Below are 22,087 nucleotides of genomic sequence, written 5' to 3'. Positions count from 1 at the left end.
AGTTTTCCCCAGCAAACCATGCACTCTACCACTGCATCATAGCCCTCCAATGTGTTCCACTCTCCCCCCTTCTAAAAATGAGAGGTGAACTACTAAAAGATGCTTGAGCATAACAACAGTGTGGTATATCTAATGCATAGCAATTGTTCTAGTACATTTGAGGCATTTCTTGTTTGTGTATGCATGCATGTATGTTTGCGAGAGGCAACACATCTGAATCACTGCACCATGTGGATAGGATGTAGTAGCATTGGTTTTCCCCATAGAACATGGATGGATCTGACTTGTATGGAATAAGACCATTGCTCTATCAAGCTCTATGTTGTCTGCCCAGCAGAAGGTCTCAGGTAAATGCTTATCACATCTTATGCCTGGGACTGAACCAGGAAGCTTCTGCATCCCAAACAGGTGCTCTTCAGCTGAGTCAAGGCTCCACACCAGGTGCTTTTCTCACAGCCAATCAGATCTCCAATGGCCAGTCAGAAATCCTGCTAGGCAAAAGTTCCACCTCATTCTGCCCACTTTGTACAAATACTTGGGCAGGTGCCAGGAAAGGTGTTGGCAGGCGCCATGGTACCACATTGGGAAACAGTGAACTAAGTACTGGGATCTATAGAACAAAAAGGTATGATTATGCTGTGTTAGCATCAGCAGTATTACAAATAGTTTCCTCCCAAGGTCATTCTGTAAGACATTTTTTTTTCTGATTCAATATGTTCAGCATGTACCTTGGCCCATATTCCTGTCTCTGGCTACATTCAGCCTCTGACTCTTGGTAGAGCCTTTCATTCCTAAAAATCCTCTCTGTTTATCACATGCTAAAAATGACTCGCCCTACTTCTGTTTAGAAAAATAGTTCAATTAGCAGAACCAGCAAGATGCAAGCGTTCTAAAATGAATAATTGTACCGTCTTGTTACTGAATCTCGGTTGCTCATTCTCATTATTCCCACATCCTTTAATGAACCCACTGCAATAACAGACATTAAAATAGACATTGAGTTTTTGTTATGGTTGGTCCTGCAAATTTATGAACACTTTTATAAGCATTGGTTCATGCATGCATCTTCCTCATTCAGTAGCTGTAGCACTGAACAGTGGACTTGTACATGCAAATTAGCTGATCACTATTCAAGCACCTCAACAAGAGTTTTCAAATTATCTCCAATTACTTTTCAGCAGAGCTAGTTCACAAGCACAGATGAAAATCACTTGTTACATAACTGAATGATGGATGTGAGGCATCACAGTATAGCAGCCAGTTACCCATATATAAAGTATCAATCATCCTTATCTTTAATCAATCATCGTCACTGTAATACAGACTTAAGCTCCAAAACAATGGATATAATCAGGGCTTTTTTGTTGTTGTTGAAAAAGCCCAGCAGGAACTCATTTGCATATTAGGCTGCATCCCCTGATGTCACCATTGTTTCACACAGGTTTTTTTTTTTTAGAAAAAGCCCAGCAGGAACTTATTGACACATCCTCTGATGCGAACCCAGGTGGAACTGCGTTCCTATGTGTTTCTGCTAAAAAAAAAAACCTCTGGATACAATCTAGCTAAAGTAAAGCACTGAATTAAATGAATGAATTGAAATCTATGTTTAAATCTACACCACTGAAATAAATGGGTTTAACATAGATGGTGGCCAGACTGTATGTACTTTGCAGCCCAAATTTAACTACAATCTAATGCTCTAAAGCTCCCACTGTCTTAAACAGTGCATAAACCAAAATTCAGACATTATCATGAAACAACATCTATAAAACCAGAGAATGTTGGGCATTCAAGTCACTATCATTTCTCCAAGGAAGCTCAGGGGAATAAATATGGTGCTTCCCTTCACCTTTTACCTTGAACATAAATTGGACATTTTTGGGAACTTTATCCCCTGGAAATGACAGGCTTGGTACAGTTCACACGACCACTTACCCTGGGCTGAAAGAGAAGTGACGCAAGAACCTTTGGTCTTGTCAAGAGTTACTAAAGTTAGTGTTCAAGAGTCCCTAAGGTTAATAGTACTCTGACTACAACTGGTGAGATCAACATGGATACAGGGCCCAGTTTTGACTTTCCAGGTCCTTTTCAATTACTTAAAAGCACAAGTTTTCTAGATTATTAAACTAGGGTTTTGATCTTTAGAGGACTGAGAATTTCCTTTTTTCAATAAGGAAATGTGCACTTCCTTCCACATGCATATATGGGCATTGGACTAATGCTTGTGTGTGTGTGTGTGTAATTTTATTCTTCCCTTTCTCCAAGGAGTTCTGTGTAACGAACGTAGTTCTCCCATTTCTATTTATCCTCCATGTAATTACCTATTTAGAAATCAAACCTGAATTAAGGAGGAGTGAAATATGCAATAGAGAGAAAAAGTTTTAAAGAAGAAAGGAATGTAATGTAGTCTAGGGTTGCCAGCCTCTAGGAGACCTGGAGATCTCCCACTTTTACAACTGATCTCCAGCTGGCAGAGATCAGCTCTCCTGGAGAAAATGGCTGCTTTGAAGGGTAGACTCTAGGGCATTGCATCATACTGTCAAACTGAGGACCCTCCCCTCACCAAACCTTGCTGTCTTCTGGCTCCACCCCCAAACTCTCCAGGTGTTTTCCAGCACAGGCCTGGCAACTCTTACTAGGACAATCCACCCACCCTTAACAATGTTAATGCATGAAAAGATCTGAAATGAAATCACTCTCATTTCAAACCTTCTTCTTCTTTTTCTTCTTCTTCCTTCTTCTATATTTATCTTCAGAGTCCTGCTCTGGATAGGGAGATGGGGAAGGATAGCGCCTAAGCAAACTGTGTGCATGTGTGAAGCACCACCAAGTTGCTTCCAGCGTATGGTGACCCTATGAATTAATGTCCTTCAATATGTCCTATTGTTAACAGCCTTGCTTAAATCTTGCAGTCTGCGAGCCAAGACTTCTTTTATTGAGTCAATCCAACTCATGTTGGGTCTTTCTCTTTTCCTGCTACCTTGAACTATTCTTAGCATTACTGTCCACTGAGTCTTGCCTTCCCATAAGATGCCCAATGTACAATAGCCTCAGTTTAGTCATTTTAGCATCTAGGGGGAGGTCAGGCTTCACAATGTATTGTAATTGGCAAATCCTATTTTAGTGTCCTACAATTTGAAACCAATGGAATTGTTAATGCCCATGATAAATTGGGGAGGCAAACTATTTTACTAGGGCCTATTCAATTCTTGCAAATGGCTCCAGTGGGTATTCCCCCAGATCTCTTGGTTTCTTCCTCTTTCCCTCCCTTTGCTCTTCTTATCATTTATGCTATCTTATTATTATGCTATTGTTATATCTTAACTAAGTGACCTCCAAAGTACACACTCCATCAGTCCCCCTATAGGACAATGTGCAACGACATCCTGATCATAATACTTATGATACAGCCTATGTGGACAGAATTCAACTGGAAAACTTTTGCCCACATGCAAGAATTTAATCAAATGACTGATACTTCTATAAAGAATGCATAGAAATAATGAACTATGCTGAATGCACGACTTTCTCCCAGGCATAGCAAACTCAAGAAAACTTTTTCCCAACAGGCTCTGTTGAGCAATTCTGTCAAATCCCTATGGGGTTAAAAGATTCAGAGGATGCAAGCTGTAATGTCATTAGCAAACAGAAGCTAAAAGACATACAAAACAGCCAGGCTACAGCTCAAGTTGGTGGCTACAGCTCAAGCCCATCACTGATTAGGTCTCTCCTGTCAGAAATATATATATATATATATATATATATATATATATATATATATATATATATATATATATGTAGTAAATCAACATAATCATAAATCTTCCTGAAAACCCATGATATAATTCAGATTCAGCCAAGCACGTAGACACATGTGGAGGATTCCAGAGACAGCATTTTTAGAGGCAGACCATGAAGAGCAAGACTATACTACATACCAAAGTATCTCCATCCTGGCCTGTTCCCATGGAATCTTGGGGATTTTAGTTCTTTTATGGCTGTTTTTCTCTGAGGAAAAATTTCCAACATTTTCAAGCCTTTCCTTGGCAGAACCAAAAGACCTATGCAGTTCTTTTACAATGTTATGTTGTACTTAGATTATGCCCTGGGCTTAGATGATACCTGGTTTCAAATCTCTGAAGATAATCTTTTTTTTTATGTGAACAGGATGTGTGTGATTTTCCTATCCATTTTCTACACACATGTCAAGAGGAGGGGGCACACACATCCCACTGTAAAAATGGGCAGTTCACCTACATCAGGGGTCTACAATTTGTAGCTCAATGTATAAGCAAATATTAACTGCTGTCCCCAGTAGAATGTGTATGTTTTGTGGTGGAAAGAAGCAGGAAAAGGTAAGGGAGATGAGGATCAAAAGAACAGGTTTCCCATAATTAAATTTTGCCTTTAGCATGCTAGCTAATATTACATTGAGAACACAGGGGGGCATTTTCAAGGGCCAGTGTCATAATCTGGCATTGTGGGGCATTTGTCAAGGCCCACAGTCTTGTAGAGGGCTGATGTGCTCCCACCAGGAATAAGAGATTGCTGCAGAGGCCTATGCAATGTTATAGACACCTCTCGAGCAATCTCCTCTTTGCTATGGAAGGAGGTAGTTGGAAGAGTGAGGGGAGTATAACTCCCTCCTTTAAGATCCATTATATCCTTTTGACCCTACTGGCACAAATAGGAGTTAAAGGATTGTGAAAGTCATGCTGCACTCCTCCTTCCCCATGGTGCATATGCAAATATGTATGTGCTTAGAGAGCAGCACTGGAGATCAGTTTGCCCAAAGCCCCCCAAAACTAGACCCAGCCATGCCTAATTCTGACTGGGTGACAAGTAGGGTTCCCAATCCCCCCGCTTTAGCGGGAGACTTCTGGGTTCCCAGCTTAATCTCCCGGTCTTCAAAAATTGAGAAGCGGGGGGGGGGGGTGGAGGGGGGGAGAACATACCTATAGAGCTCCTGTTGTAGAGCTCCTGAGCAGTTTGTAAAATCCCTGTCCCTTTAAGGCTGGGCAGGAAGGAGGAAACAGGAAGGGCTTCAGAGAACGGCCCCTCCCTTCTTTGCTTTCGTTTTCTCAGCAGGGACAGTTCTCCGGAAGAAGACCAAGTAAGTATTTGTGTGTGTGTGAGAGAGGGAGGGGGATTCCCTGGTATGGAGGCCCTCCCTCCCTTTAGAAAGTGGGGGGGGGAGGGAAATGTCTACTGGGCACTCTATTATTCCCTATGGAGAATGATTCCCATAGGGAATAATAAAGAATTGATCCGTGGGTATTGGGGGCCCTGGGGGGGCTATTTTTTGAGGTAGAGGCACCAGATTTTTAGTATAGCATCTAGTGCCTCTCCCCAAAATACCCCCCAAGTTTCAAAACGATTGGACCAGAGGGTCCAATTCTATGAGCCCCAAAAGATGGTGCCCCTATCCTTAATTATTTCCTATGGAAGAAAGGCATTTGAAAAGGTGTGCTGCCCCTTTAAATGTGATGGCCAGAACTCCCTTGGAGTTCAATTATGCTTGTCACACCCTTGTTCCTGGCTCCACCCCCAGTGTCTCCTGGCTCCACCCCCAAAGTCTCCTGGCTCCGCCCCCAAAGTCCCCAGATTTTTCTTTAATTGGACTTGGCAACCCTAGTGACAAGTGGCAGCCTCTTTACATATGAAGCTGCTTTATACTGAACCAGACCATTGGTCCATCCAAGTCAGTATTGTCTACTCAGACTGGCAGCAGCTGAGGTCTTTCACATCCCCTCCTGCCTGGTCCTTTTCAACTGGACATGCCAGGGACTGAATCTGGGGCCTTCTGCATACCAAGCAGATGCTCTACCACTGAGCCACACAGCCCTGCCAGCTTCTTCTTGGTAAGCACCAGCTTGTGAACACTTAAAGATATTGGGTTCCCCAGCTCATCACCCCCTGGGCAGCACAGTACCTACCAAGCTTTTCCCCTGGTGCCTACCAACCTTTCAGAAACTGGGTGTGGTCATAATAAGGCAGGGCTTGTTATTGGCTGCTGTTGTTCAAATGAAAGGGTTTTCCATAGCTGCAATAGAGGATTTTTAATTCCATTTCCCCTTCAGTGTTTCCTTCCTTTTATTCCCCCTTCTCTTTATCCCTCCTTTCATGCTTTCCTTTAAAAAAAAAAAATGTGATACTTTTGCAAAACAAGGAGGGAAGTACAGTATGTGGCTCTGCCTTCTGAGGCAGCTATTTCTAGACTACTGTAACTCACTCTATGCTGGCTTACCCTTGAGTCTGATCCAGAAACTCCAATGGGTCCTGAATGCGGCAGCGCGAATCCTGACAAGAACACCATGGACGGCACATATTCTACCTGTCCTGCACCAGCTACACTAGTTGCCGGTTGAGTACCAGGTTAGAGTCATGGTTTTGGTTATGACCTTTAAGGCCTTGAACAGTCTGGGATTGATGTATCTATGCGACCACCTCCTCCACTATGTCCCTGGAAGGGCGTTGCGCTCCACTGGTCAAAATCTGCTGGTGATCCCTGGCCCGAAAGAGGTCCGACTGTCCTCAAAAAGGGCCAGGACTTCTTCAGTCCTGGTCTTGACTTCATGGAATGCCCTGCTAGAAGACATCAGTGTCCTGCGGGATCTTTTACAGTTTCCCAGGGTCTGTAAGGCAGAGATGTTCTGCCAAGCCTTTGTATAAGGACAGTGATGGTTGCCGTGCTGGCACCTTTTCCTCTCCACCCCCTCTTGGGGGGATCCCCCTACCCCTGATGTGATGTAATGACTGAATAAGAGCACTTTAAAGATGCCATCAGGGTTTGTAATTTTTTAATGTAACTGATTTTATATATGTGTATTTTTAAATGTTGTACATCACCCTGAGCCTGGCGCTAGCTAGGATAGAGCGATTAATCAAACGTAAATAATAATAATATTAATAATAACAATAATAATAATATTTTGCTCTACCTCCTGCATGTCATTTTTAGGTAGTACTCATTATCCCCTTTCAAAATTCCAAGGGTGCCTTCAGGCTTTAAAAGTCCTGTTTAGCAGATCATAGCTCAGGTCATTCCAGATGTGAGCACAAGCATCTATGCTTATGTTGTTCGGGAAGGCTGTAAAAGTACTTTTAGGGAGGCAACCCTAGGGTAGACAGTACTAGGTTAGATGGAATAGCGGCCTGACTCAGAATAACACAACTTTATATGTTTATTTATATTCATAAAGTTTGAACGTCACTGAGGAATTTTGAAGGAATTATACAAATAACAGGTAAAAGTCACTAAACTCCTCAACTGCAATGGCCTTCTTGTATCACCAATTGATGTAAGACTCTGGTCTTAGTTTTATGAGAGCAACCTGGTAATTGCTGGGCTCTTAATTGTCATGCTAATGGCAGCTACATATAAAAAAGTTCCCTTTTATTTCCATCACAAGATAATTACAACAATCAATACAGGGGGAGAAAGTTCATGACGACATAAGAGTAACCATGTTGGATAAGACTGTTGGTTCATCTAGTCTGGCATTCTGTTTCCATTTCCAACAGCAGATGCCATAGGAAAGCCCAAAAGCAGAGCCCAACAACAGCTGCTCCCTGCTGTTGCTTCCCAGCATGCAACCATCCGAGGCATTCTGCCTCTGACCCTGGAGGTCTCATTTCAGCTATCAAGGCAAAGAGCCAGTGATAGACCTCCATAAATTTGCCCAATTCCCTTTTAAGTCCATCTAAGCTAATAATCACCACCACATGCCAATGATTCCACAATGCAAAATGGTCATGATCCAACCAAACTTAAGTACTTTAAAGCTGAAGTACCCTTTTTGAAATCAATGGACTTGGAATAAGAGATGATTACTAACTATAAGGTACATGTTATTTGATTACTTGCTTGCTCCAGTATAATGAGTGCTTTTACAATAAATAAAGTAGCAGGTATAAGGTCTGGAGCAGTGTTCCCTCTAAGCTGAGTTGGCGTGAGCTAGCTCACAGATTTTTAGCCTCCAGCTTACACATTTTGACTCAGCTCAGGAAAAATGCCCCCAAAGCACAATAATTTATGCAGTAGCTCACAACCTTAATACCAGTAGCTCACAAAGTAGAATTTTTGCTCACAAGACTGCAGCTTAGAGGACAGGTTAATGGATAGGTTATTTGTTCAAAATAGGAAAAAAAATACATTATGATTGTCATACCTAGCCTTTATAATTTTCTTTATATGTAAGTGGTATAATCCTACAGCAGGGAGAGAAGACAGCATGGTATAGCCAGATATCATCAGATCTCAGAAGCTAAACAGGGTCAGTACTTAAGGTTGCCAGGTCCTCCTGGCTACTGGCAGGGAATGAGGAGGGGGTAGAGTTGCCAGCTCCAAGTTGGGAAACTCTTTGAGATTTGGTGATGGAACCTGGAAAGAACAGGGACTTCAGTGGGGTACAATGCTATAGACTCCACCCTCCAAAGCATCCATTTTCTCCATGGGTATTGTTCTCTCTAGTCTGGAGATGAGTTATAATTCTGAGGGATACCCAAATCCCAACTGGAGGCTGGCATTCCTATTGGTACTTGAAGGCAGACCACCGAGGAAGACTCTGCAGATGAAAGCAATGGGAACCCATCTCGGCTTTTGCATTGTCTCAAAAGTCCCTTGCTGTGGTCACATAAGATGGCTGTAACTTGAAGGCACTTTGCATGCACACACTGAGAGAGCCCTACAGCAGTATTTAGAAATGTGGAGACTAAAATGGTTATATTAAAGCCTGAGATCCCTAAACATCAGTGGAATTATAGTTTCGTTGTTACTTTCTTCCTCCAGTAAATGTCTCTGAAATTTTAGTCATGAGATGTTCATGAACTAAAATGAAGGACTTACCTGTCATTAGCCTGGTTTCTAAAAAGGTACATTTCCCTGAGTTCCCCTGAGTTGAATATGGTTTTCTTAATTATAAAAGGGACAAACAGGCACTAGAAGACTAATGATGTGTTTCTAAAATTACCCAGAAGTCATGGAAAGACACAAAGCTTGGGTAACTGCCCTTAAAAGGGATCAAAGCAAGGCATAAGGTCAGTTTAAAGATGAGGACAGTTTCAGAAACTTTAGCCCAAGGACTATTCAGAAACAGCTTTCATGCCAGCTCCATTTTTGCAGATAGGGGGTGATGTTATGTCTTTTGCTAATCCTTTTTACATTTGTTTCTGACTTCTTGGCAACCAGCATTCCAACATCATAACACCAAGAACATAAAGAGCTTGTCTTTCCAAGATTTTTACCTTCTGTGGCATCTCTAACAATCCTTATCCATGAAGCCATTTGTCAGAACATACTGATGATTCTAAGGTTGCAACGGTGCACTGGCAGGGGGTGGGAGGGGCCTTTTCTGGAGTAGGGAGGAGTGTCATGGCATGCCTACATCACCTGGAAGTGATCTAGGCATGTTGGGGACATTGGATGGTGATGCTGTGGTTTTGGGGCAAAACTCTCTGGTAGAATTAGCTACAAATCATAGGGTTTTGCCCCCAAACCAGAGTATCATCACCCAGGTTACCTAGATCACTTCCAGGTTATGTAGGTACATCCCCAGTGTACCTAGATCACTTCCAGGTTATGTAGGTACATCACAGTTATTTCTGACTTCTCAGATGTAAGTAGGGTAATTTGGGGGGCGGGGGGAGAGGAGTGCCCAAAAATGGGAGACTCCCACCTAGACTAGGGAGTCTGGGAACCCTATGCTAAAGGAAGAAGGAATCAAATGGGATTATGGCTTTCTGAATCAATAGATAAATGATTCCTTTTTTTGTCTCTGTAGAATTGTGCATTTTTAAAAAATCAGTATTTTTCAGTTTGGGTCTATTGGATCTGAAATTTTTTGAGGTATTTCTGAAAAATCCCAGATCCAATACTGGTATGGTATTTGTATCCATGTTGTTTTAAAACAATTTATTAATAACATATGGTAACAATATCTAATTATATCATTACTATCCCTAACCCATATGATATTTTTCTAGTCCCCCCTCCCTCCTTTACTAGACTTCCGCCGATGTTATATACTTAAGTTCACTTATAAAGGTACCCTTAACCCATCAATTTCTCCCTTTTCTTAAATTCATTGTTAAAAAATTGCCCAATGTCCTTTCAAATGCCACTCTTTTTCTATATATCCTCTAAATTTCTTCCATTCCCTTTTAAACACTTCCAAATCATAGTCCCTTAAAGTTCTTATTAGTTTATCCCTCTCACTCCATCAGTATTTGGATCCATGTTGTTGGGGTTTTTTTAAATCCTCATTTTTTCCCCCAGGGCCAATATTCCTGAGAAGAAAAATACTGATAAAAAAAAACAAGACAGCCCAATCCTGGCTTGGCTTCTCCTGAAGCACAGATAAAACTGCATTGCAGGAGATACTGGTCCCAGGATCTGTGTGCCCTGGGGGGAGGCTCTCTCATTCCCATGCGGATCTGACTGGAGAAAACTACACTGCAGGAAAAGCTGCCCTGAAGCTGAGCCAACAGGAATAGTCTGCTACTCCTGGCAGAGCTGATCCCTAGGCTGTCTTCTGCAGTCCCTTTAAAGGTTCAAAGGGGGAGCAGACTGTTCCTGCTGGCTCAGTTTGGAGCCAGTTTTAAACCTTTAAGTGTTAAAGGGACTAAAGTAGAATCTGAATCAGTCTCAGAATGGCTAACAATCTTCTTCCCCCACAACAGACACCCTGTGAGGTAGGTGGGGCTAAGAGAGTTCTCCCAGAAACTGCCCTTTCAAGGACAACTCATATGAGAGCAATGATTGATCCAAGGCCATTCCAGTAGCTGCAAGTGGACGAGTGGGGAATCAAACCCAGATCTCCCAGATGAGAGTCCACAGATAAGAGGTGGAAGCAATCTATTCTCACCTCTCCGCTGTCTTTGAATCTACCAGTAATTCCCAAATATATCCAGGATTTTCTCAAGATTTCCCCCCAGTTTCCCCAAGAAAACCCAGATACATTTGGGAAGGTGAAATATATCTGAAAAATACCGATAAGGTATTTTTCTACTATTTTTGGCTTTGGAAGATCCAAATGCACACTCCAATTCACTGGATAGAATCTTTATATGAGATGATCACTGAAAACTAACTTTCAGTCTAAAATGATTAAGAAAAAAACATCATAGATCTTTTATGACATCCCATCATCAGCTATCAGTCAGCTTGTTGATGATGCATAAAACTAATTGAATCAAGTCCACTGGGATGTTCTTATGCAGAAGTCCCTTTGAAACACTTAAATAAACAAGAACTGAGCCTTTTTGCAAAACGCATTCATTTCAATAGGATTTGGCGAGAAGAACATCCCATGAATTAGATCCAATTAATTTTACTCCCATTCATTGCAATGGTGCTTGCCCCAGCTACCATCGCATAGATGTAACAAAAGAAAATCATTCCCTGTTTTATTCTACTTGTTGTCTATATTGTTCAAGTTTGCAGTGATTAAAGTGCTGTGGAATCCAATGGGGTAAATTGCACTACTATTTTGATTAAACTTATGTGTAAGAGAAGCTTTCAGAATATCCTCATGTCTCCACATTTTTATACGTAAAAATGAAAACATTTGGGGATAAAACCTTCATATTTAGTAGCATCATATTTCTTCCTAGAGATGTTTAAAAATACTCAGTTGAGGAAGCTAAAATTGTGAAAGAATTTTTGCAAAGCAATTGCAAAAGAATATTCCAGGGATGCCAAACAATGGGATATTAATCAAAAAGTAGTAAATCATCCAGAAAATGGCTATGCTGCCTCCTGGTTGAACCAAACCTTTCACTAAAGAATTGTACTTAGTCATAAATAATGTCTATATTATCACATTCTGTGTAGTGAAATTGGATGAAGGCAAATAATGAACAGAGAAGTCAACAGGGCTTGACATTTTTACCCAAAAAGTAAGGCAAAGAAGAACAACCCTTCTAGTTGACATTAATTGGGTTTGACCACTGGAGACTAGCCTTATTAAATCATTCTTGGTGTTTTGGACAACATTCAAAACTGTTCTGTCCTCTCTCTCTTCTACTCTTACAGCTCACACCTATGGATTGAAGTTGGCTGGCAATTCGAGTGCTCTCACAAGTCTGAACTAATCTAATATCCAAGATTTACAAACTATTCTTCATTCAGAACATTCCCTAAATAGGAGAAAAGGTTGTGTACCAGTCTTGGCCAACGGTTGGTTTTGTGGAAATCTGTATTTGGTTCTGATGGGCTTATCAGTATTTAAAATCATCATTTTATTTTTAATGAAAGTATCCAGTGGGTTTTTCTGCCCCATTCCAAATACCAATACTACAACTACAACAACAACAGTTTTAGATGCTTATTTAACACATCTGTGTTCCCAGAAACTAAAGCAGCCAAAATTAGGTCTTTCCACTTCCAGTTTGTGTGTTCTCTGCTATTTTGTTCAATGCATTTCAATACTGCTTCCTTTGACACCAGACATCAAAAACATGACTAGCCTCATTGGCATTTCTTTGTTAAACCGTGCACTAGATATCTGGAACCTGTTTGCCTATTTCTGCTCTGAACTGCAAAGAGGTATCCTCATATGGATTTACTGAAAATGACTAGCTCATCTGACTCATACAGCTGATTCAAATTTTGCGGACATGGGAGAGGGATATCTTTGTACATCTAAACATAAATTAAAAAGAAACATTCCCCAAAGTTACAATAGTCTTGATTAAATGAGAAGCCAAACAGGATTTTGTTCAGAAGCATTGTTCTTAGGGACCATGCATGTGAAGCCGCATAAGGAAAGGAGAAATTTGCCATATTTATCAGCCTTGACTTTACACAAGGCTACAGACCCAGTACATGGCCCATGAGCATAGCAACAGATCTTGTGCTGGGGCAGGGGACAAACTCAGTGGAGATTTATTTCCACCCCCCCCCCACTTGCTAATAAACTTCTCAGAGACAGAGGGCGTTTTCACACTTACCTTAAGCCGGAGCGACGTCCCTCTTCACCGCGCAGCGTTTGCACGGTTTTCGCACTAATTGCTGCGGAGCACCTGGAAGAGCCGCAAAGTCCCGCGGCTTTTGTGGCACAAACGTAAACCGCCAAAAAACGGTTTACATTTGCGCCGCAAAAGCCGTGGGACTTTGCGGCTCTTCCAGGTGCTCCGCAGCAATTAGTGCAAAAACTGTGCAGACGCTGCGCAGTGAAGAGGGACGTCGCTCTGGCTTAAGGTAAGTGCGAAAACGCCCAGAGAGTGCAATTACAACCCAGTGAGCTCAGCTTGGGGCTGGGTCACAGGCATATGTTTACTATTTGGCAACAGAAGCACCCAGCATAGGCCAGATATCACAAGTTTAATATCTTCACATTACTTCAGTGCAACACTTTTAAATAGTTAGAGACCATTCACACATTCCTGCACCAATCACTGTTTAGCCATCCTGCTGTTAGCCATTCATGTTTTAAATAGTCCTAAAATTGTCGCACTCAAACAATGTGCTGGAAGTATTTGTCATATATAGAAAGCAGGAAAAAATATATTAATTTATAGAATATGTACTGCTCTTATATAGTGTATGTTTACTCAAATGTTAAATCGCTCTGAGTGAAATGAGTATTATAGCCATGTAAATGTAGATAGGAACACAATCTTAGCCTTTTGACAGAGAGCAAGCAAGGCATTTAAACTTTATATCAACATGAAGATAAGCTGTCATGATTTCATTTTAATTCTGATCTGGAAACCACTGATACTGATGGAAGACATCAGTTGATGTGACATTATCAAGAAACCTCACTTCTGTGTAAACACCAAAATAAGTATCGGTCCCGTTTTGTATACGTTTAACGTGACAAACTTTTGAAAATCAGAAATTCTAGTTCACAATGGTGATTCCATTGTGTCACTAAGACTGTTATTTGGGTAGTGTAGTGGATCTACACCTGAGTAAACAGTTTGAAGCCAACAAGTTGTAGCCCGGCCCTGAACAAGTTTATTCAGAGGTAAGTACCACTGTCGTCAATGGATTATGTATAGAATCATAATTTTTGTTCTGAGAGTCAAACTAGATGTGATGGAGGCAGCCATTCTTATCTAATTTTGGATCAATTATAAAACAAGAGTATTATTCCTCCCCCCCCCCCCCCGCATCACTTGAGGTACACAGATGAGGATGGATGTACTTCACGTTGACAGTTAACCAAAGTCCTTCAAAATTAGAAGGGATGAGAGTAACAAGCTGGACTAAGGAAATTTCCTGGAGCTAATGACTGCAGGGGAGTAGAGTGAGGACAGAGGAGTAGACAGAGAGGAGGGTTTAGATCTGCTTGCGTGCTCCTTATGTCAAAATCAGGTCATCATCCAGTTGCCAATGGAAGCAGACACATAGCTAAACAAACATCACTGCCACTTTCACATTCAGTTTGCTCAGCGAGTAGTTCGCTGCCTCATCCCTAAGTTAGCAAAGAGTGCTGACCAATGCTAGCAGTCATATCCTGTTTACGTCAGTGCATGATCTGATCCAGATTCTTGGATTTTTCACATAAGCACCAAAGCAACAACCTCACCCCCCTGCCTGCCCAGTGCCATTGCTGTACTTACCAATGGGCATGATTAAAAAGAAAGGAAGCCAGCACAGTATGAAGCATCCCACAACAATCCCCAGGGTCTTGGCTGCTTTCTTCTCTCTGGAGAACTTCAAGAGCCTCACGGAGAAATTGGATTTGTGCTTTGTGCTGGGGGTAGATCTGCTGGTGTCTGTGGTGTTCTTACGATGGATGCGGAGAGTCACTTCTTCTGAATGGGACTTCTCAGTTTTCAGGCCACAAGAAAGTCCTTTGCTTTCCCTTTTGGCCACCACATACACTCGGCAGTACATCACCAGTATGATAATTAAGGGGAGGTAGAATGAGCCAAGAGCAGAGAACAACACATAACCAGGATCAGTGTTGATAAGACATATTTTTTCATCATCAGGAGCTGGTTGCTTCCATCCAAAGAGGGGCCCTATGGATATCACCACAGAGAGTGCCCAGACACACAGCAAGGCGAGGAGACCCCTCTTTTCAGTCACTATGGCTGGATATCTTAGTGGGTAGCTTACCCCAATGTATCTGTCTATAGAGATGACACAGAGACTCATGATAGAAGCTGTACAGCACATAACATCGACAGCTGCCCAGATGTTGCAGAAAATTCTCCCAAAAACCCAGTAACCCAATATCTCAAAAATAGCAGAGAAAGGGAGAACGGTAGAAGTCAAGAGGAGATCAGCCACGGCCAAGTTGATAATGTAGTAATGAGTTACACTCTGTAGGTGCCTGTGGCAGGCTACTGAAAGGATAACCAGAATGTTGCCCAGAACCCCAAAAATGATCAGCCCCCCAAAGATAACCCCCAGGAATATTGCCTTAGAAACGTCCACTGGATCCACAGTCTGGGTACAGTTTAGGCAGTCAGAGAAGTTCCCAGAGGGCAAGCCCATTTTTTATGCTGGTTAATGATCATCCAATATTTGTGCTTCACTCTGTCCTGTCACTCTGCCAAAATCAAATGTTTGATAATGTTGCAAGAAATTTTATTTCTGTGTTGCTGACAAAAAACCAAAATGAGAATCTGAAATGCAGATTCAGGAAGGAAACTCTAGACTGAAGAACATGTTTGAAAATCCACATTTCTTCCATTGCATGATTGGCATCTGTTCCATTTATAGACACATGTCCTCTTTGATGTTCTCCATACTGTGCTGGGTGCTTGCTGCAACAAGGTTAAATAGTGAACCAAAGATTTTGTTCTTAGTTTCTCCTGGGTTTTTAATGAAATAGCCATAAAGCCACACAAAGACGTCTGCAAATAAGCGAGGAAAACCGTCTCAGTTTGTAGAAAGGCTATCAGAGTCATCCAAAGTGTGCCTCTTTAGGTTTCTCTCATGGAGAAGATGGTATATGGGTGACACAAGTATATTCTTCGCTCCTCTTCATTTGTGGCCTGTTTCTTTTTGGACCTGATTTCTCACAAATAGAAGACCAGGAGACTGTATGGATACTGCTTCATTCTGCTCAGCGCCTATTACAGTAATCTGTTAACATGTTTCATGATCTTGAAATATGGAGCAAGAAGCCGTGAGAACCTCTGCGGTGTGCCAGCTGGCCCCAGGATGTGAGCTTATTAACCATAGGCTCAAAAAGACTAGGGCTTACTTTGAGGAAGGTAACTCTCCATCGGTGCTCTCTGTTGGACAAATATGACATCTCCTAAAGATGACAAAAAGATAATTCAAAACCATGCCTATTTGAAGATGCAGATTCCTGGTTGCAAAAGTTTTTGAATCCTGATTCTTTTTTTTTGTCTTTTTAAAAAATTTAACACCTACAATATTAGCTGTTTTTCTAGAGTCCTGTTAGTATAATAGATCCTGGGGGGTTTTTTAGTCCATGAAAGCCTGTGCTTTTTGATTGACAAAGCGTCTGAACCCTAGACAATGTGAGTAACACTGTTCAATGGTTTTTCTGTTCTCTGCCTTTCGGGGTCAACATGAGAAGAGCAATGTTACATATTTCAGAATGCCCTTTTTTTGTCTGCCTGCTCAGTCTGTAGAAGACAGAAAAATCTGTGGTTATTGACCAAAAACAAATCTATGGACATTTGTGTGCATGGGGCTTATTCAGCATATTCAAATTACAAATGTTGGTCTTCCACTTTTTAATTTTGCATTAATATATTCATTAAAAGACTGAAAAGTGATTTTAAGCTCTGGTCTAATATTCAGGGTTCCCCTCACCATGTGTTAGTATTTGCTGTACAACCTACATTTTGCATTAATCTAGGCAAGCATCTTGCATCCAGGCTCACAGTCTTGATGTGACTGAGATCATATGAAGACCACCATCAGCATGTGCAGTGGGACTTGCCTTAGTATTGGGGGACCACAATCAGTGCTTGTGTGTCAGAAAGGGACATCCAGGTTTTTGGATTGTGGAAATGCTTCTGGAAATCCCCAGATCTGCTCATTTAAGAAACAAAAGCAATGGAGAGTTTGAAGGATTATCAGTAAAATATTTTTAGGTGGACTGAATGAGTGATTTATGATCGCCACACCATAATTGTCATAAAGGTTCAAAAACAGATCTTGTGCATTAACCACCACCGGAGTGGTGTGTGTTCCTGGTGTGGAACAAAAAACACATGCATCTCTTGAAGGGGACGTAAGTCTGTGCACAGGCACACGCTCATATTTGGACATTCTAAACAAAGCACGGCAGGAAAAAGGTGCAACTTGCATATCTGTTTCCTGCACTTGTTGAAAGCATCCAAAGTCCATCTGCATCAGACCATTCATTCATTTAGCCAGGGGTGGCCAAACTGTGGCTCTCAAAGTCCCCACTGCCCTGTCAGCCAACTCCGAGGAGGCATTTGTCTCTTTAAATAACTTCTCCAAGCCAAACCAGCCAGCAGCTTGGAAAATGCATTTAAGGTTGATTTCTTTCCACCTCTCCCTCTCTTCCTCCATCTATTTTTTTCCTCCCTCCCTTCCAGCTCTCAAACATTTATTCTATGTGGCTCTCACATTAAGCAAGTTTGGCCACCCCTGCCTTAGACTGTTCCACCAGGCAGCATCATTCTAGTCTTTCCCTGGGATCTCTCTTTATTAAGTCAAGATGTCAGGAACTGAACTGGAGGCCACATGCTCTGGAACTGCAGCTCAATTTCAGTCAAACCAGCCAGTGATACGAAAAAGCGTAAAAAAACAAAGACTACAATCTTGATGAAGGTGCAGCAGAAAGACTAGCTCCTATAGGTAGATAGTGATGGAAACCTTTTTAAAAAATAGGAGCAGAGATTCTATAATGAAATGTCAATCTAGCTGTGAACCGGCAACATCAGCTCCTGTAATTAGCAATGACCAATTTTTCACTGCCACTTCAATCAAGAAACGTACTTGTCTCTTTGGAAACTACTTCTCAAAACTCCACAGATTCTCTCTGTTTAGGGTTGAACTGAAATGAGGCATTCTCTCCCTCAACAGGTGTTAATTTTGCCAAACTAGGAAGACTGTATGCTCACCCACCACTACCGCAGTGAGCAGTCATTCTGCTTATCTTGCATACTTTTGAACCTTGCATTGAAATGTCACAGGCTGTACCTCTCCAGTTTCATGGACATTTGGACCCACTGTTTACATTTTGAGTTTGTATGTGATTCTGCAGCTGCAGAAGCCTCAATAAACTGGTTAGCTTTTTAAGGAACCCCTAGACTCTTTGGGAAGCACCCCCCCACCCCAACAGCTTGTAGCATCCAGAAGACAGCAAGCTTCTAAATTCCTCCAGGATAGCTTTAACTATGAGTTTTAAACAGTAACAAATCTCTGTAGCTCTGTACTGGGGTGGATGGTTTTAAGATGAAGTTCCACATTGTTTGATTCATGGAGGTGAAAATAAGGCAGGCGAAGGGGATGACAGAAAACGAGCCCCCTTTTCAATATTTAACACCAAGTGGGAAATGGGAATATTAACTTTTCCGTTGGTGGGCCAGAAATAGAAGCAGGAATACACTGCAATAAGCACACATGCATGAACCCATGAAACATGAAAAAGCACACACACACACACACACAAACCCAATTCCGTACATTTCTGACCATCTTCTGTTTGTTGCTTCACCTGGTGCTCAGGGGCGACCAGGGAATTAAACAGAAATTCACAAGAAAACAAACCCCAAATCTACCAACAAACCTATCAGCATTTCCCGCAGCAAACGGGGAAAGGGGGAAATAAAACAAAACAAATAGGGAAGGGGGAGAATAAAAATAAACAGAAATAACAAGGAGCTCTCCCAAGGAGTGCCTCTCTCAGCTGCTGGCTCTTCTCCCCGTCACTTACCGATTTAAGCGGGGAAGCTGCAGAGACCGCCTGTTGCAGGAGACCCGAGAAGGCGAATCGCCCGCCAGCTAGCCAGCCAGCCAGCCTCCGCACGGCACACCGGGGAGATACGGGACACTTCGCAAAGGACCTCCACCAGTCTCGTCCCCTCCTTTTCCCCCTGTAATTTTTTGATGACTCACAATTACACTAATTCACTCTGTTCCAATGGCCAAGAAGAGCTGGCCGCCAGCGCGTCGACGCACTCCCCCCCCCCCGCCCCTTTCCCACTTGAATAATACTCCGCTTCCCACTATCAGGCAACTTTGCTGCTGAGCCGGCGGAGCAGCTGGCAGCGTCCCTTTTCTATTACCGTAATCTTTTGCCATTACCGTATTGCAGCGCAGCGAAGAGCATCTTGACAGATGGAGGCATTCCACCACCCCCCCCCCCCCAGCTGACTATTCCGAGGATTTTTTTTTTTGAAAGGTGAAGATTGAAACTCTCTGTTAGCTGCACTGACACGATGAACTGGCAGATGATGTTATATTGAAAGGGGGGGGGGGGCAGTTAGTTAGGTGTTCACAGCAGGTTCACCAGAAATTGGATTTTGAAAAATGAGTGCGGGAGGAAAACAATTGGCAGCAAAAAACAATCGTTCTAAACAGAGAAAAACACATGTAAGGGTTAAAAATGTCAACTGGGGATAACCACTCGACACACTGATTTCCCTTCATCTTGCAAAGTGCTTTGAGAGAGTTACACCAGGGCAACTAACTCTGGGCAACAGTCCAGGATGAGACCACAGAATCACTGTCACCCCATCACCACCCCTGCCAGGGCTAAGCAAAGATCTGTTTTCACTCCTTGTGTTGTGGGCAGGAGCTAGCTGCTCAATACCTAGCTGGGGCAGGTACAAGCAGTGGCAAGAACCTGAACCTGCCTTTCTTCAACCCCCCACCCCGATCCTATGGGGAAGAGGCTGTGGGAGATTACCCCCCCCCCCTCCACTAGTGGGGCCTGTTGCCCATTGGCTAAGACCACACCTGAGTTGCACCTTTCTAAATCAATTGCATAGACCAAAACTTGGTAGCCCGATCTCATCAGATCTGGGAAGCTAAGCATGGTCAGCCCTGGTAAATACTTGGACGGGAGACCAGCAAAGAAGTAAATGGCTGCTATGCAGAAACAGGCAATGGGAGGGGGGAAACACTCCTGAATGTCTCTTGCCTTGAAAACCCCATGGGGTTGCTGTAAGTTGCTGCGACTTGATGATACTTTACACACACAAATCCTATGGATGCCAGGTGCAACTCTGTTTAGGATGGCACAGTATCTGACTCCCATTCTTTCTTCTGGCCTTGCAGTGTATTACCCCACCTGCAGCACTATTTAGGATTTTTTTTAAAAATATATTTTTTAACTTGTGACACTTTGGTTCAGTAAGCAAGAGCTTTTTTTCAGCAGATGAAAAGTTCTCTGCCAGCTGCTAATGCTCTCAATGCCATCCATCTGATCCACTCATCTGTGGACACCCAAGCATCAGCTGACAGTTAGTCTGATCTAGGGGCTACTGATGGGAAGGACCATCATTCAGATCTCTGCATAGCCCTGAAAGTCACCAGTTGCCCTCTCATCTCCTCACTTGCCTCACAGGATTGTGGTGAAGATGAAATGGGGTGGGTGGACTGGCCTAAACTCCTCCTACCACTCTGCTCAACAACAGTGGAAGACTTGCTCCGGCCTAAGGAGCCTTCTTCCACCTTTATTGGCTATTCCATCCATAAGAAAAAGAAGGCTTCGCACTTCAGAGGTCAAGAGACGTGCAGACCACTGCCATTTTCTGAGGCCCTGGTGGTAGTGGGAGGGACAGGGAGCTCACATACCTCATCTACCATCACATGGCTCCTGACCTTACCATTGCCATCACTGACACAGGTGGATATTGTGCAGTACAGATGGTCCAATAAAGGGACACATGATGAATGGTTTCTCCCATCACTGTATCTCTGTGACTATGTATCTCCTCATATGGAGACAATGTCAAAATATAATCCCAAGGCCCTCTGTGAATGTGAGGCCCAGGCCAGCCCTCACCTCCCATCCCATGATAGGCCCTGGCCACAGTCACACCACAAAAATTTATGAGAATTCTTTTTTAGCTACTGACAGGAGACTTTCCAAATCCCTGTTTGTTTTCCTCTGCATTATACCAAAGAGCAGACATGCTCAGTATTTAGGCAAGACTCTGATACAGATTAATGGAAGGTGATAATAATGCAGAGTCTTCCCTAAGCATTTCCTAAGGATGAATCAGGAAAAAGAAGGCTTAAGCCTGTAAGGTCATCAGACTTTGGTCCTTGCAACATTAAGAATTAAATTCACTTAACTGTGTCATCTAGGGTTGCCAGGTGTTGGTTGGAAAATACCTGAAGAAACCATGCTCTGACCTCCCACAGCTTTGAATTGTTGAATAGGAAATGTCTACACATTTCAAGTTTTTTCTTGATTTGGTTCACATGTGTAGGCAAGTAAGGTCAGAGAGTCTTGAGATGGTAGAATGAATTGCAGTACTTCAGACAGCAGGGATTTTTCCCTATACTTCCCCGTCCCCCCCACCGCCTTTGGTTCATCCCCCAATCTTCAGATTTTTTGTGCCTTTAGTTTTTCTTTCTCTTTTTGTGTGCGCTTTTTGTTCTGTTTTTATCTCCTCTTCCCCACCCCTTACCACAGTCTTTTTTTCTGGAAGCTGATTTTGAGTTGACTTTTTCCTCATTCACTTGTCAGTTTTCTTTGTCGCACCTAAGAGAAAAGGCATATCACAAGGAAAGAGAATAGAGACTTACTTTTTTCTTTTTAAAACTATTTTTTTAAGGAGAGGTGTTGTGACACTACTGATGATGACTCCAGTAATGGCAGCCCCCTCCCTTGAAAATCCGGGGTTCAAATGGAATCTCAATGGATGGCTTTGAGTCAGTTACACACACTCAGCCTAACCTACCTCACAGGATTATTGTGAGGATAAAATGGAGTAGATGAGAATGTATTTGGGTCCCCACTGGGGAAAAATGGCGAAGTATGTATGGATAAATGATAGACAGACAGATGATAGATAGACAGACAGACAGATGACAGATAGATTGTGAACCAGGCTAGTGTCAGCAAGCAAGGATCTGTCCAAGGTGGAGGTTCTCTTTTGGAGAACTTGTAGTTCTGAGCTGTGGTTTCCCCTTGGTCCTGCTTCTTGCCTTCCCCCTGTG

At 42.5% G+C, this 22,087-nt stretch overlaps 1 protein-coding gene across 1 annotated transcript in view; it reads right to left on the bottom strand.

Annotated features, from left to right (window-relative positions):
* ADRA1A (adrenoceptor alpha 1A) overlaps nucleotides 1–19,009 on the bottom strand; it is a 57,992-nt gene extending 38,983 nt beyond the window's left edge. The window contains exons 1-2 of the mRNA XM_060251095.1: nucleotides 18,849–19,009; nucleotides 14,572–16,223 (exon numbers count right to left, since the gene is read on the bottom strand). Coding sequence (XP_060107078.1) covers nucleotides 14,572–15,454 — 883 coding nt within the window. The 5' untranslated portion in view covers nucleotides 15,455–16,223; nucleotides 18,849–19,009. The remainder of the gene's footprint in view (nucleotides 1–14,571; nucleotides 16,224–18,848) is intronic.
* Nucleotides 19,010–22,087: the final 3,078 nt, after the last annotated feature.

This window comes from Heteronotia binoei, chromosome 12 (genome assembly GCF_032191835.1).
Source record: "Heteronotia binoei isolate CCM8104 ecotype False Entrance Well chromosome 12, APGP_CSIRO_Hbin_v1, whole genome shotgun sequence".
NCBI classification, from domain to species: Eukaryota; Metazoa; Chordata; class Lepidosauria; order Squamata; family Gekkonidae; genus Heteronotia; species Heteronotia binoei.
The sequence above is the reverse complement of the archived record's forward strand: the minus strand, read 5'-3'. Positions and strand labels throughout refer to the sequence as shown.